The sequence below is a fragment of the Ochlerotatus camptorhynchus genome, unplaced genomic scaffold (genome assembly GCF_037179485.1).
Source record: "Ochlerotatus camptorhynchus isolate MF236.1 unplaced genomic scaffold, CSIRO-AGI_Acam_v1.1 ptg000361l, whole genome shotgun sequence".
Classification (NCBI taxonomy): Eukaryota; Metazoa; Arthropoda; class Insecta; order Diptera; family Culicidae; genus Ochlerotatus; species Ochlerotatus camptorhynchus.
This window is the reverse complement of record NW_027040849.1, coordinates 2,853,618-2,869,806: the sequence shown is the minus strand read 5'-3', so window position 1 is coordinate 2,869,806 and position 16,189 is coordinate 2,853,618. Positions and strand designations below refer to the sequence as shown.

Genomic DNA, 16,189 nt, shown 5'->3' with positions numbered 1-16,189 from the left:
ACGATTGAGGCACATTTGACGTTCTTTTGTAATAGCGTCGTTTTGAAACGATTGAGGCAGCTTTTTTCTAGGCATTGGCATCGCTTTGAAACCATTTACGCAGATTTGGCGTTTTTTTTTTTTTTTTTAATGGCGTCGTTTTGAAACGATTAAGGCAGGCTTGGTGGCTTTTTTTCTCGCGATGGCATCGTCTTGAGACGATAGGCAGAATCGGCGTTCTTTTTTTCTCTGCAATGTTCTTTTTGCAATGCGTGAGGGCTGCGGTTATTTTAATCTGCTCGCTATTAGCGTGGTTTCTTTCAGAAAGAAAACCAAATCAGCTAATGTATAGAAGATTTTGTACGGCTTATTTGAATCTCCTGGCAGGATCGCCAATGTGTGACTTACCTCGTTGAGAGATGGTCCGAAAGTGGGGAGTTGGGAGTTGTCCGTGCGTGTTCATTGAAGCGTTGCCATCGAGCTCGCCGTATAACGGCATTGAACTGTAACGGCGCTGACATCGACGAGCTGGACGCACGGCTTGCTGACTAGTTAAGCGTCAAGTTAAGACCCGCTTACACTAGCTCTAACATATGCCACACAGCACCGTCTTTCTAAAAACTCATTTACATGTCCAAAATAAAAATAAAACGAACCACGGTCTAAACTGTCTTTAGTCCCTAAAGTCTCCGTAAGCAAACCTTAACAGCCCTACAAAACTCCGTTACTATTTCCTCTTCAGGTTCTAGACCGCACAACACTGATGTTCGACCCGGACGAAGACGAGGACGAGTTCTTTTTCCATGGTATGAAGCAAACCCACCGAGACATGACAAAACGGGTGAAAAAGAAACTTACCATGGAGTACGACGATGTGTTCGACGGCGAAGCCAACAACGAGGATGTCTTTCGGGCCTGCACCAAACCGCTCGTGCAATCCGTTATGGACGGATACAACTGTTCAGTGTTTGTGTACGGGGCCACCGGAGCGGGGAAGACCTTCACAATGCTGGGAGGTGAAGAGTACCCGGGTATAACGTTCCTGACGATGAAAGAACTCTTCCGGCAGATTGATGGTTTGTTTATTATTATTTATTATCGAGATTTTAGCGTAGGTTTAACATTGTCCTTCACCTGATAGGTTTGACCAACGTCCGAAAGTTCGATATTGGAATATCGTATCTGGAAGTATACAACGAGCTCGTAATGAACCTGTTGACCAAAACCGGTCCATTGAAGCTCCGGGAGGACGCCAATGGGGTCGTGGTTAGTGGGTTGGTTCTGAAGCAGATCCACAACGCGGAAGAGCTGCTGGAACTTTTGGCGCTTGGAAATCGGAGCCGAACGCAACATCCTACGGATGCGAATGCAGAAAGTAGCCGTAGCCATGCAATCTTTCAGGTACACATTCGAATGGTTGACAAGGCTACGGGCCAAAAGAAAACCGTTAAACTTTCAATGATAGATCTAGCGGGAAGCGAACGAGCAGCAAGTACGAAAGGAATCGGCATTCGGTTCAAGGAAGGTGCCAACATCAACAAAAGTCTGCTAGCATTGGGCAACTGCATCAATAAGCTAGCCGATGGACTGAAACACATTCCCTACAGAGATTCAAACCTTACTCGTATCCTCAAGGACAGCCTTGGTGGTAATTGTCAAACGGTGATGATCGCAAACATTTCCCCGTCCTCGCTTACCTACGATGACACGTACAACACATTGAAGTATGCCTCCAGAGCGAAGAAGATCCGTACCACGCTGAAACAGAATATTGTTCCCTCCAACGTACCGAAGGAATACCTCGTCAAGAAGGTTAACGAACAAGCATTCGAGATTGATCGGTTGAAGGCAAGATTGAAGGATTTGGAAGAACAAAAAATTACCGTTGCAACGGCCGCTAAAGCCGCACCCGTTGGATTTGCCATGCCGAACGAGACACTGCTCAATACATGGCGTTCGAGGATCGACAATTGCTATGCCATCATGAGGAAAGCCCAGGAGCATTACTTCAATCTACAAAGCAAAGAAAAAACGCTAAATCTACGATCTAAGCTAAAGGAACAGGCGGAGATCATCAAGAGGATCGTAACACTGGACGGAAAGCACCTCAATGGGGTAAGTCTATTTCATTTTGATAGAAAGCATATTTTATTTGATCTTATCAAGAAGCAAATTTTATTGAACACGTGTAATCTATTGTACAACTTTCGACTATTTATCTCCCAACAATTCTGCTTGTTTAATTTCCATCATCTTTTCCGCTTCTTTAATGTACCCATTGGCAATGGCCGTTACTTGAGCTTGCACCTGGAAGCTCAAATCCTCGGAAATATTCGCCTGTTTCTTGACCTTCTTAATCGTTTGATTCTGCGCGTCCTTTACCGCGTCCCGACATTTGACGAACAACGTTTTGGCGTTCTTGACCAGTCCTTCACGGTGTTCTCGGGTTACCTTCGGCACCGGAATAAACAGTGTTGTTCCGTCTTGCTGAGGGTTAAGATTCATTCCACTTTTCTGGATCGCCTGCAGGACAGCTGGGATTGTTTGTGGAAACGATACCAGATTCACCACCACTGTTTTAGGATTCTTCCTAACGACCTGGGCGAGCTCCTGCAGTTGGTAGTCCTTTCCTTCATGTGTGACTTTCAATGTTTCGATAGCTCCGGTAGCCGAACGAAGGGACAGGTTTTTAATGTAATCCTCCTGCATCGTGCTGAGGGTTTTCTCCATCTGAGCTCGCAGACTCGCAACATCGATAACTTCGGCCAGCTGTTCTTCGTTGATAGTAACCTTAGCGGTGCCTTTATTTTCCTTTTTCCGGTCTTTGCTTTTAGCATAGTTGCGAACTTGCTGTTGCTGATGACACGCGATAGCCGAAAGTGGAAGCAGTTTCGGACTCACTGTTCTGGCAGCCGGCAATAGTTGCGGAACACCTTCAGTTGCCACAACAGGAAATGCGCGCAACAGGAATCGTAACTGACTTATTCTGATCATTTTGCGTAGACTGCGCAATCGTTCATGGGAAATCTGTTTGTTTTAACTTCGATTTATTGCGATCGAAAAAAATCAACACAAACTTTGGCTGACATAACAGTACAACATAACCTTTCTTTTGTTGTTGTTATCAAATTTAAATCCTTTCGTCAAGTTGGTGAAAGTTTCGTTAAAAGCTCTCCGAACATGGTCAGAACACGCTCGTTTGGTGCTACTCAAGAATGAGTGAACAACCACTCAATTTGATTAAAACTGGATCTGTACGCTATTTAAAAACTACCGTTATTTGGGTAGAATCCACCCAGAACGGTCAAAACTGATCTTACAAAATTAAAACATTTCACTTAAAGATCATTTTCAAGGATGATTTTTCGAAAGGACGTAAATATCTGGTTTTGTAAAAAAGATTCTTAGCTCTCCCATGCAAACTAACACCACTTTCTTGTTGGAGAAACATGATTCTCTATGTATATACCTATACACTGAGGCAACTGGACTAGCGAAATTCATTAAAATGCCTTATGTTTTTTAGCCACAAGAAATCAGTATGATTTCCAGTAGATTGCCTTATGAAACGAGCCAAAATCAATCAACTGAATGCACTATGTATTTCATACGACAGCCTTATGTAATTTGAAATTTTAAACTTTTAAAATGTACATATTCAGCTATATGAATTTCAAAATGACTGATTATAAAATTCAACATTTTTAAGATCGATCTCAATTTGAATAAACTCTATCCAAATTTGAATCTCCAAAGAATTAGATATCTTATTGCTTGTATTTCTATATGAATTCTATTTTTTAATTCATTATATACACCCAAATCTGGATTACATCCATGTATTGCATAAACCAAGGTTAATGACAATATCTAATCATCTGAAACTATAAAAATACATTTATAAATAAACAATATTCGATTGAACTTTTTATCTAGTAGCACAGCAAACAAGGAGTAGCAATTTCATACTTGTATGTTTTGTGGAAGCTGACATTTGTACCTTTGAATTTTCACTCTAAGGCTTCCTTGGAGAATCACCTTAAATTACATTTATTTACATTTCACAGTTTACTTAAAAATATAAAAATCAGAAACCTTTATTATTTCTGAAATAATATCTATTATTCACTTCATGAATGCCAAATGGTGATCCATCAATTTTGTCTAAATTAATCACTCTAAACGATTCAATCCTTTCTTCTGCCTCATGCTAATAGGTGCTCTTCAAAATTTCCAATCTTCCAGTTTCTACAAATTGCATACATTTGGTTTTGGTAGTGCTTGACGCCGGGTGCTCCGTTCAGAAAATCTGCAGTTCGTCTTCTACGATAGGCGCCATTTTTTGCTTTTGACTTTTTCGCACAAATGACAGCATTGAATTTCATAAGGCGCGTCAATGAAAATTCAATGTACGACGTAATCAAATCTTACGTTGTTGTAAAGTGAACCCTACACGATTGCTTTTATTGACAATAATCGTATTGTCAATACATGCTATATTGACGTCAATATATCGAGATTGACAATATTTCTGAATTAACATCATCAATATTATAGTCAATAATTCCCCTTCGCGTCAATATATTGATGCGTGTGGGGTTTGCTTAAAGATAATCAAAGGTAATTATGGAAAGCATAGTTGCCTTATGAATTCTAGATTTTGAATTTTTGTGCAGTTTCATAAGGCGGAACTTAAGAATTTTCCTAGTCTAGTTGTCTGAGTGTACAAATGAATTTCTGGGGGAGAGGTAGCTCATCGATTCTTCCGGTTCGCCTCCTAGCATCGTGCTATAAGGTACCAGGCGATAACCAGGGTAGTTGATCGATAGCTCGATGACGTCATTTCGTTGGCAATGGAAAATTCTCATAGCAGGCGTTGACGATGGGACGTTGTCGAGTTGTTGAATAGCAACTATCGTGGTAACTCACCGATTACCTGTCGATCTGCCAAATTTGGAAAGACGTCTGCATTGAATTGTCTCATATAATAATATTCCGCCCACTATATCACAAGAAATTGCGAGTAGCTGAGTGGAATGGAGATAAGTTAAGCATTGGGGGTACAGGACCAAGTCTCCCCTGGGTGGTGCCAAAAGATGAGCGCAATAGAATCATCAAGTTGCCATAAGGCACGGAATGAGACTATTGCATGGCTGGGTAGTCAAAGTCTTCCATTCGTTAGTCATTTCAGGTGGATTAGAACAGGTTTAGGTGGGCGTTGGCCAGATTTGGATTTTTCAGATGTAATCCTGGATAGGACCCTGTCATTGAACGTCGCGTGAAAGTGGAACTTAATGAAGGCCTAAGTACTTTTTCGTAGTTTTTAGTTTTCGGATTTGAAAGATCGTCGGTTACAGTGGCCTGCTTACTGAGCAGAAAAACGCGGTCCCAGGTCCTTACATATCAAAGAGATTTATGGTAAAATCGCTTGTGTATCGTGTATTTTGCGAAACTCGTTGTTGTCGTTGGTTCCGGGTTTGAATGGATACACAAATTTGAGCAACGGTATTATGTGATATGAGGGGCCCGGTGGCCTTAGAGCAACCGTTTTTGCTTACTGAGCAGAACATCATAAGTCTAATCTCAGGCCCATCCACATTCAAGATTCGTCAATCGGTTTATTTGTTAATATGACTACATGGTAATAACAGCAAACTCGGTGATTAAAAAGGTGCTCGTCTGCCTAGTGGCAAACGTTTTTGCTTACTGAGCACAAGACCGTGGGTTTAGTCCCAAACTCCTTCGCGTTATATGATCGTTAGGACATCAATTCAGCTTATCGTTTACCAAAACGAACCCTGCTGCAAACCCAACCCTCTTATCCAACATCCCAGTGATTCCTCGTGGAAGTGCAGAGGTGTTCTCGGCTTCCATCAAAGCGAGTGTCATGTCAACACAATCCTTCCCATTCCTTTCTTGACCTGTGTTCGGGCGCGGCCGGCGCTGGTATTGCCTAATTTAAGATCACCAGTTTTTACACATTGAGGATGATTGCTAGTCCCAAGCATCGTCTATTGGTTCTCTGTGTAATTACAGCTGATCTGGCAGTAACAGAGTAGCAACCGTGGACGGTCAATCAAGCTCAAGCTCTAGTTGTCTGAGTGTACAAATGAATTTCTGTCTGTCTGTCGGACCCCCACAGACTCACAGGGTTTTTGGGGCCGGGAAAGGTTCTTTTGATGGTTCGAGACCCCTCCCCTCTGTAAGGGGGAGGGAGGGGGGGTTGGTATATTCAATACAAATGAAACAGAAAAATATAGCATGTTTTTTTTTAATCGGCGCATAAACTCAAGCTAATATTGAATCCCAAGCAAGGCCGGGCACACGCAACTAGTAATGAATAAAAAATGTATTACCTACTACTTCTTCTCAGCCGTCATTTTGATTAAATATACCGTTATCAAGTTATGATTTCTCGCGTCACTTTTCAAATAGACCAATCTTGATCGATTCTCTTCATCGACTCTCTCTTTCGTTAATAACTTGGCTGCATTCATATTAAAGGGTTAATGTTTCTAAATAATCTGTTAAAAGAAAGTATTATTAAAGGCCCAAACGCAATGTGGGCGAAAGCGGAACGGAAACGGAAAGTTTGACAGTTGTCACAAATGACATCAATATGCCTAACCGAAGTCGATTTGATTCTAACTAGTTTGCATACCGACAAGTAGGCTTACTCAGATCGGGCTTTTCCGCTGCCGCTGTCGTTCCGCTTCCGCTGTCATTGCGCTTGGGCCTTAAGCGTATTGGACGATAAGAACAGCTGAACAAGTTTTTTGGGCCGTGCTGTAGATTGGACTATTTAAAAGGTGACGTGAGATTTATTTTAAATAAAACCCAGTTTTACATACGCCATTATAAAAAAATAGCCCAGATTTGTTTTTATTGAAAATGCCACCTTGGGTAGCAATTAACATAATGTGCTAAGTCGGGTGAATGACCGCCGGCGCCGGTTGTGTAGTGGTAAGCGTGACTGCTTTCTCACCCCAATGGGTCTAGGTTTAATCCCAGCCGAGGTCGGTGGGATTTTTCTGAGGCATAAAAATCTCTGGTCACGTCTAGGGGAGTAAAGCCGTTGGTCCCGCCCCATGTATGTGTGTTGAATGGGTGCGATATCCTACGCAGGTGTGGAAGCTGCCTTCCTTTGCACATTCGATTGCCGTCAATAGATGGCAATCGATGTCCGTTGGTGATTGGCACTAGATTGCGGAACAGAGACCGACGTTAAAAATGAATTAATGGGGTAATCCGGTTACTCTCTCTTCAAATCTGAAAGGGTCGGGTTGGAAGTGGATTTGTAAATATACTATAGTTAATTCAATACATTTTTTGTCACTCGTAACTTGTACGGGATGAGAATTGAATTCATGACCTTTAGCGTGAAAGTTACTTTCTGGTTTCACCTTAATATTTGAATGATTCTCTCCGGTTTTTGCTATAACGTTTTTCCATAACAGATTCGGTACTCTATCAAGAACACATAAGGAATTACCTGCAGAATATTCTGGAAATTCACTCTACATTTATCTTCGTATTCCTTGTTTGCTTTAATTTCGCTCGATAGTTTTTCTTAAAATTCCCTTAAAATATTCCCGAGAAATCTTTAGGTACTCCGTTTAGATTTTAGAAAGAAAATTTCCTTGGATTTCACCTCAGAATTGGATGTTTCTTTTTTTCTTCTTAGAATTCCCTTGAAATTACTACTTACTTATATTTACTTAGTTACTAAGCGATAAAACTTACGTTCATGTTCAATCCCTTATTACAACCACCAGCACTGATCAAACAAAGCTAAATCAATTTCTCACATGATTCAAATAGGAAATCACCCGTTTGGAGGCATCCATCGACCGGTACCACAAGCAAATCACTCGGCAAAAGGATGAAATGAGTCGATGGGCACAGCGGTACAAAGATGCGCTGAAGAATGTGGAAGCTCTTCGCGCCGAAGTAAGATCCTCGGATCTTTCCACTCTGCTCGGCTACTACGTACAGTCCAAGGACTACGAGATGGAATCAGCCAAGTCACACTACAAGAAAACTCACGTCATGAAAATCAACATGATCTACGCTGAAGAGAACAAACAGCAGGAAACGATCATAAAATTGAGCGCGGACATAGTCCAGCAAGACTATTTGCTACTTCGAAGCTTGGGTAGACTGGATAACGTTACGTTGGAAAAGATGGAACAGCTGGCCCGGCTGGATATTTACTCCCGTGGTGTCAAGTTCACCGACGATGGTGACCACTGCGAACTTCTGAGGGAGAGTAACATCACCGATAGCAGCGTCGATGAGATCAACGATTTGCCCGAATGTTCCGACCTGCCTGGAAACGGATTTGACTTTGAAAAGAATTCCGGCGTTAAGCGGATGATTGACGATGATGAATCCGAATCTGAGAACGAACGTAAACAACCTAAATATGAACAGAAACCGATCGAATTCAAGAAACCGAAAGCGCTAAGGCCGCTCAATTTCCAACCGAAAAGTTTAAGTGTCAAGTCTACGGTCAGCAGGAAAACACCTACGAAAACTCAAAAAACGGCTACCATCGCGCAATTTAAGGTTCCCAATCTTATCGTGAGCAATCCCAAAAAGAGTTTGAAGCTGGCAACTGGGTTTACCTCTTCAACTGACACCAGCGATACTTCTGATGGACCCGAGGAAGACGGCGGAGTTGTGAATAGCACCTTCCGTATTGATCCAAACATCAACGACTCTGCCAGTTCCTTATTTTCGAACGTGCTGGTTGACAGTAATGTCAACCCCCGTGTGCTGAGTAAAGGTAAAGGTATGACATTTTGGAAACGAATGACTCCTATCCATATTAACGTTATTCTATCCATTCCAACAGTGCTGCGGAGGGCTTCTATGAAAGGGAATGTAATTTCCAAAGTGACGTTAACGCTCAACAAAGAAAACCGTAAATTCAGTCCCAAAAGGGTAGGAAAAAGCCCACGGCCACATATGCGAACCAACAATCGATGTAAGTTGTTTTCATCTGTTACCCAAATAATTATCTATTATCTGTATTAATTTTCACACTCTACAATATACAGCTCATACCACGGCAGCCAGTGTGATAAACCGGTATCGAATTATGAAAGCGAATTCAGCTTCCGGGAGCTCCTCGTCGGCGGGACGTCCCGCAGTGCCAGGAACATCCGCTGAAACCGCGAGGAATGCTTATGAAAGTGACAGGGAACGAAAACTTCGGAATCTAAGGAAGTGATAGGTTGTACAACCACAACGGGAAAGTGAGTGAACAAGGGAGTTGTGTGTGTCATTTTTTCTTTGGTAATTCGTAAATGTACTGGTAGAGTTTTTAAACTTTCACGTTATTTTTGTTATGCACTTTTATCTTGCCCATTTGGACTCGTTGATCGCATTCATCTATATTCTGTATTTTTTTTTATTTTGGCTATAAACATACTAAACGGTAAACATTTTTTTTAGAGGAACATTTTAAACATCGATTGGTGTATAATAGAGCTGAATAGTAAATAATTTTAAAAATGTATACCTACAATGCTTCGAGAATTAATAAACAAGACGTTAACATGCATTACAAAATTATGTATATATTGGCAACTTATTCAAAGATAGAAGAATCTATTTATAACCTTAGCTTTCTTTTGAAAATAAAATGAAATTGTAGAATAGTACATATGGGTTACAATTGAAAACTAATCCGAAAGATCCCTTTATCAAACTGACATAGAATCTCATCAACCTATCAAGAAGACTGGCAACTTCGAACATCAAACAATAAGCGAATAAAGACCAACCTTACTCAACGCAGAAAGGTGTATGTTTATGTTTGCAGCCAAAGAGTTTTTAAACATTTTGGCATGAAATTCCTTGTATGACATGAAAATCAAAAACAAAATCCATTCAAATCTAAACAAGCCCAAAATACGCACTGTAGAGGTTGCCTTATACAATAATAATTGATATTGGTAGTTAAATGTCCTGTTTTAGCTTCTAAATGAGAAAACGTGATTGCGGTCAGTCTACTTGATATGTTGTCTTCGGCACAATTTGTATTAAATATATCTCTTCCCTTTGTGAACACTATCATACAACTTCTCAAGCTCGTTGAGAAACTCCTCATCGATTACACGAGAATATTGTGGTGTGTCATCACGAGCCCTTACAACCGGCAGTTTCAACTTATCCACAACACCTAGCACTGCGTTGATCAAACTTATCATAAACGATAATGTTGCCACTAAAATTAGCGGATTCAAAAGATGCCATCCTGCCAAATGGTGTCCACTGCCGTGTGAATGTCCATTCGCAACACCACTATGCTGATTAGGACCAAGTCCTCCGGTTCCGAAATATCCACCCCCAGCGCCAGTTAATCCATTGGTCCATGTTCCAGAACCACCATTTCCTCCAAGATCACCGCCACCATGATGCCAATCTCCGTAACTATCGTAGTAATATCCCGATCGTAAATCGTCGTTGCTATCCTGAAGTGGTCTCCGGACGTTCCCTCGGTGGCCATCGTCCACGGATAACTGATCCTTTGCTTCGTATCCCATAACTAGTTTCTTCGGAAGTAAATCCTGATCAGCAATTTTCCTTTTCTTCAAACCTTTACCAAACACTTTCTTGATCCATCGCCGATCACCACGCACATCGTCAGCTTTATCAGATTGATTCACGTTCGGCTTGGTAATGAAGTTTTCACTCCCGTTGAACCTCGACCGATACTGAGACACGCCAACCAGCTGATAACGGCGCCGATCCTTCTCGTTGGCTGATTGTTGGCCCTCTTCCTGCTGATGATGATCCAGTAGCAGCGGCGATTCAATTTGATATTCATCGGCTCCCGGGAGAATACGGCCCGAATCCGGTACGACCGGATCATCATTCACGGGTGCAGAATGGTAGTTGGTCGAAAGGTTCACTATAACACTGGGCAGCAGGCCCAACACGAACAGAATAACCCGACAATCACTGACGTAGCGGAACATGCTTATGCTTGGAACTGACGAGGATCGTAGAATGGTACCGGCTTTTATACGTATGAGATGTTAGGGCTGCTACCAAGTTAGGTTGCATTCAAAAGATTGCCAAGTTCAAGGGTTGGTGCACATGTCAGTCAGTTTGTCCGGGTCGGTGAAATGTACCCTTTTGTGAAAGGAAACAATGAAATGCCAGTGATAGTCATGGATTAACCAGAAAGTGAAATTCTTTCAAATGCTCGAAAACGTCTACTGTTCGTTAACATAATTCACATTTATTGGGATTACTTTTACAATATTTCTTTGTATATAGTTTCTGTCGAATATGTTAAATCATGGTTTCACGATATTCACTAAATAGTAGTTTGCTCTCCACATTACTCTTACTAAAAAGACTCCCTAAAAACCTATTGACCTATGAAAACTGAGGAATAATAATGAACATTTTGTTACGGATCAACCGCATCCGGATTGACTTGAGGGTCAAAAATGTGAAATGAATGAAAACTACGGCAATGGATCGTTCGATCCATCAACACTTGCTATCGCAGTTAAAATCTTCAGAGGGATCCTAATTCAAAATGAACGCTTCCTACAAAATGCGATGGGTATAATCAATGATTTGTTCTGATTCAATGGGAACGCCTTTATTTACGTTCATTACTTCTATTACTCTTTGTAAAATAAATACATTTTAGTCTCGGTCTAAGAAGAATCGAATGGGGCATGAATGGCATTCTGATGGCGCGGTTTACTCCTTGTTCGCACTTTCGTTACTTTCCGTGGACTTTCGCTCTTCGCTGCCGACGGAGCTGTTCGCCGAGCTGTCCTTCTTGGCATTGCTGCTGTTGCTGTTGGCGTTGTTGTTGTTGGCCGTACTGGCCATATCTAACGATTGGATTTGTGCTTCGTGCACAAGTTGCATAATCTTCAGGGACGTGACCGATCCCAACCGTTCGGGGAGCTTTCGTAGGATTTCCCCGACATAGAGCCCGAAGGCACCGTGCTCGTCCAGATTAACCGAATGGTCCATGTTGTTCTGGTACTTGACGGTGCGGTTGAGGTTGTAGTTGGAAACGGATACCGCTTCGTCCATGTCGAAGTTGAGCCGCTGTCGCTTTGGTACATTGTAGGACGCTTCCACGTTGGATGCCGGTATGGGCGATTCAGCTGGAGTGGGCTGTGAAAGATTGGGCCGCATGGCCTGGACGCTCAAAGGATTTGGCCCCAGCTGACCGGGATGGTGACCATCGCCGCGATGCCCATGGTGATTCGCACCGGGATGTACTCCAGGTTGACCCGGTCCATGTTGCGACTGCAGGTGATGCATACCCATGTCCTGCCCCGGATGGTAGCCTTGGTGCTGTGCGTGAGGATATTGCTGCTGGAGTTTGGCTTGCTGGACTTGGTAGTGCAGCTGTGCCTGAGGATTCTGAGCGGCAGCCATCTGCTGTAGGTCGAGGTACGCGTGGAGATCATCTTTGGCGTCCTCCATCTGACGCTTGCGGAGAGCGGCCAACGGGTTAGATTCGTCATCTCTGGAAGAAACAAGAAAAAAACGGAGGAGAGAATTTTTATCAATTGCTAATCGAAAGTGCTTTAAACATACATTTCCTATATGGCAGAAAACCTTATTAAAAAAAAACACAGTATCTCTGAAACACGCACCAAACGAAAGCTTAGGTTCGCAAGCCACTGATGTCTTATGATTAAGCTCAATCAACTGTTCAGCAGGCAACATTGCATTGGTGTTTCTGGCGCGTATAATAGAGCACCAAAATCATGGCTACTATGGCACACTGCTGCAGTAGTACATAGTGTTGCTTACAAAACAGCTTCTTGATCATGCCATAAGATTAACAATCTGTTGAGTTCAAATTTTGGGAGGCTAATCAGGACCCGATTTGGGACCATTTGAGCACTGTGGAGCGAAAATGTCAAATTTTGCATCAGTCTCAGAGCTGCCAGGTGGTTTTATAAAAAATCTGTATCCACTCTATTAAAAAATCTGTATTTTCTGTATTGACGATTTTTTTCTTAATTAATCATGTTTTGTTGTTTTACAAATACAGTGCATACAAAATAACCATAAAAAGTGCTTAACCACCTATTCGGGCTATCGTACTAACCATACGGGATATAATTGCGCCATTTGTGATATCGTCCGTACTTATTTATAAGAGTGATATGAAGCCGTTTGAAAATGTATGGAGATTTTAGTTTCTATTCATTATCTTCCTGATAAGCAGTTTTAAATGTAAAAAAGTGCACGAGTTCATTACTATTTGATATTTTTAATATAGATGAATACGATTAATTACATCATTTGTGTGGTAGTTACACCGAAAAGTCGAGAGATGTCGCCCCGCCAGTGCTGGTAAAATCATTTTTGCAATATGGAGAATATCAGAACATCCGCAATTTCTTACGAAATACATTTTCAATGCAAGTAAAATGTTTACGAGTACTTGTATTTGTACCATTTTAATGTGCTCGGGCACTTTTCTTGTATTTAACATACATGCTTATATTGAAAATATTCAATTAATACTGTAAATCCCCATACAATCTCAAATCGTTTACTACCAGCTCCATATGCATCCGAAAGCGGTTGGTCCTCTGTCCTCTTAATTTTGGAGAGAAGGGGGTACGCTGATAAAATCGAGCAAGTTATTTTGTTTTTATAAATTTTGAATTTTTTTTTCTCAAGCATTTTATAAAAATCTGTATAAATCTGTATTGTAATTTAAAAATCTGTGATAAATCTGTATTCTGTATCAGGTCTGTATTAAGATTAAAAAATTTGTATAATACAGATAAATCTGTATAAATGGCAGCGCTGATCAGTCTAGTCCTGTGCGCCTCCACCCCGCGCCGCCGCTGCCGACACTTTTTCACACGCCGCCGCCGCCAACGATTTTGAGTCGGCGCGCCGCCGTTATGGTTTTGGATACGCCGTCAATGTAATATTTTTTATACTTTTAAATTTTGAAAGACGCTTGCCTAATAAAACACAAACCAGGTCAAAGTTAAAAAAAAATTAAAGGGTTGTGTCCTAGACACGACCGCAGTATGACCATAGAGGTAACTCTAAGACAAGTAGGTCCCGAAGAAATGTGCTCAACTTTTTGGCTCACCTCTGGTACTATCTTCGGTCCCAAGCTTGTCGAATCACCCCTCGAAACTTAGGAAAAACAAATAACCCCTCATTTTATCTGTCAAACTTTCATAGCGAATCAAAACAAACATTGCGTAGTAGTAGAATTTCGACTAGAATAGGGTACGTTAATCGTTTGCTTGGGACCAATAGGCTACTAAAGTGGTGAGCCAATTTCAAATCGTTAGTTTCATATTGATTGTTGGTATGACGTAGAACCAGCTTCTCCATCTATTTTGCACCATATATGCATTTAGGTTAACATCCGACGTCCCTTCTTTTTTACATATTTTGCACAAAAAATACATCCGAAGTCCCTCCTTTTTTACATATTCTGCACAATACATACTTTCAAAGCCCCGCAACTGACAGGATTTCCCGCCATTTTTTATGAATGGGGCGGGGCAGAAAGTTTCTTTTGTGCAGAATATGTAAAAATGAATGGACTTTGGATAAAACATAATCTAAATGAATATATAGAGGTACCAGATATGTTTTGCAGTCAGTTGTGTGTAATTCACCAGCATAATATCATCGTATATGAATTGCATTTTTTTTTCTGAAATTTGAAAGTTTTGGTGCGGACTATTGTTTATACATATTAATAATTGTGGTTTTGCTTAAAATTTATTTCCCGGAAAAAGTGATCGTCAAACACCATGTCCTTTTCCGGGTTGTTGTTATTAAGGAGGGAGGGGGGAGATGTTGTTAAGGGGGGGGGGGTGGTGTACATCCATATTTTCCAATTTGGTGTTCACGCCGTGATCCACCTTTTTATCCGCTTGCTGCAGGACCAAGTGGGCAGAGGCACGACAGCAGCGCTGTTTTATATCTTTTCAGGTTCAAGCAGGATGATGTGCAACCAATTGGTATTCGTTTATGATGACTGGGTTTGGGGAAAACGTTTAGTTCATGAAAACAGCGATAAAATTAGCATTTGTGCATTTTTCAAAAGTTTTTTGATTTAAAATTTAAAAAGTTTTTATTTTAGCAGATTTGTTAAGGAATATCCTATCGATGGGTGTATTTGGATTTTAATTTCATCTATAAATGACAAAGTTACAAGCGTTCCAAACCTAACATTACTTCACCACACATATTTTTTTGATTTGCACCCCAGTATAGTCGACAAAGACGTAGTTCTACGTCAAAAAAAAAAACAATTCCACGGACTCCCGGTAAGCTAACACACCGTGCAAGTTATTGCTCAAACGAACTCAGAATCAAAACAAAACAGCAAATAAGGCTATCATAAACTTCCATTTCTGAATGTCATACGATTACTAGTGCCGGCGCCGGTTGTGTAGTGGTAAGCGTGACTGCTTTCTCACCCCAATGGGTCTAGGTTTAATCCCAGCCGAGGTCGGTGGGATTTTTCTGAGGCATAAAAATCTCTGGTCACGTCTAGGGGACTAAAGCCGTTGGTCCCGCCCCATGTATGTGTGTTGAATGGGTGCGATATCCTACGCAGGTGTGGAAGCTGCCTTCCGGCACATCCGGTTGCCGTCAATGGATGGCAATCGATGTCCGTCGGTGATTGGCACTAGATTGCGGAACAGAGACCGACGTTAAATAAAGGAAAGAAGAAGAAGGAGGATTACTAGTAGACCTGTGCGCCACCGCGCCACGCCGCCGCCGCAGTAAAATCATAGAGGTAACTCTAAGACAAGAAGGTCCCGAAGAAACGAGCTCAACTTTTTGGCTCAGCTCTGGTACTCTCTTCGGTCCCAAGCTTATCGATTCACCCCTCGAAACATGGGAAAATCCACTAACCCCTCATTTTATCTGTCAAACTTTCATAGCGAATCAAAACAAACATTGTGTAGTAGTAAAATTTCGACTAGAATGGGGTACTTTAATCGTTTGCTGGGACCAATAGGCTAGTCAAGTAGTGAGCCAATTTAAAATCGTTAGTTTCGTATTGAATGTTGGTAAAATGGTTCACGCCGATGAAAAATCCGTAACATCTTATCTTGAAATTAGAACTTGTTTGCACGCTCATTCGTGGTTACTCAAAATTGAGTGAAAAACTACTCAATTGAATTAAAACCAGATCTACTCTTAATTGAGTAAC

At 41.4% G+C, this 16,189-nt stretch overlaps 3 protein-coding genes across 6 annotated transcripts in view; 1 reads left to right on the top strand and 2 right to left on the bottom strand.

Moving 5' to 3' along the window:
- Positions 1-9,576, top strand: part of Klp67A (Kinesin-like protein at 67A) — a 28,691-nt gene extending 19,115 nt beyond the window's left edge. Inside the window, exons 2-6 of one of the 2 annotated variants that reach the window (XM_065231798.1) lie at positions 722-1,055; positions 1,121-2,094; positions 7,801-8,773; positions 8,837-8,968; positions 9,042-9,576. In XM_065231798.1, coding sequence (XP_065087870.1) covers positions 722-1,055; positions 1,121-2,094; positions 7,801-8,773; positions 8,837-8,968; positions 9,042-9,214 — 2,586 coding nt within the window. In that variant the 3' untranslated portion in view covers positions 9,215-9,576. The remainder of the gene's footprint in view (positions 1-721; positions 1,056-1,120; positions 2,095-7,800; positions 8,774-8,836; positions 8,969-9,041) is intronic. The other variant, XM_065231799.1, reaches the window with a different exon arrangement.
- mRRF1 (mitochondrial ribosome recycling factor 1) lies at positions 2,152-3,045 on the bottom strand. The gene has a single exon (XM_065232017.1). The coding sequence runs from the start codon at positions 2,971-2,973 to the stop codon at positions 2,191-2,193; it is 783 nt and encodes a 260-aa protein (XP_065088089.1). The 5' UTR covers positions 2,974-3,045; the 3' UTR covers positions 2,152-2,190.
- Positions 9,577-11,633: 2,057 nt separating the features above from the next.
- The window catches only part of LOC135709481 (putative mediator of RNA polymerase II transcription subunit 26), an 86,136-nt gene continuing 81,580 nt past the window's right edge, over positions 11,634-16,189 (bottom strand). For all 3 annotated transcript variants that reach the window (XM_065231846.1, XM_065231848.1, XM_065231847.1), the window contains one exon: positions 11,634-12,496. In XM_065231846.1, the coding sequence (XP_065087918.1) occupies positions 11,710-12,496 (787 nt within the window). In that variant the 3' untranslated portion in view covers positions 11,634-11,709. The remainder of the gene's footprint in view (positions 12,497-16,189) is intronic.

What these genes read in the sequence shown, in the direction of transcription:
- mRRF1 (XM_065232017.1), bottom strand. Translation starts at nt 2,973, where the DNA reads ATGATCAGAATAAGTCAGTTACGATTCCTGTTGCGCGCATTTCCTGTT.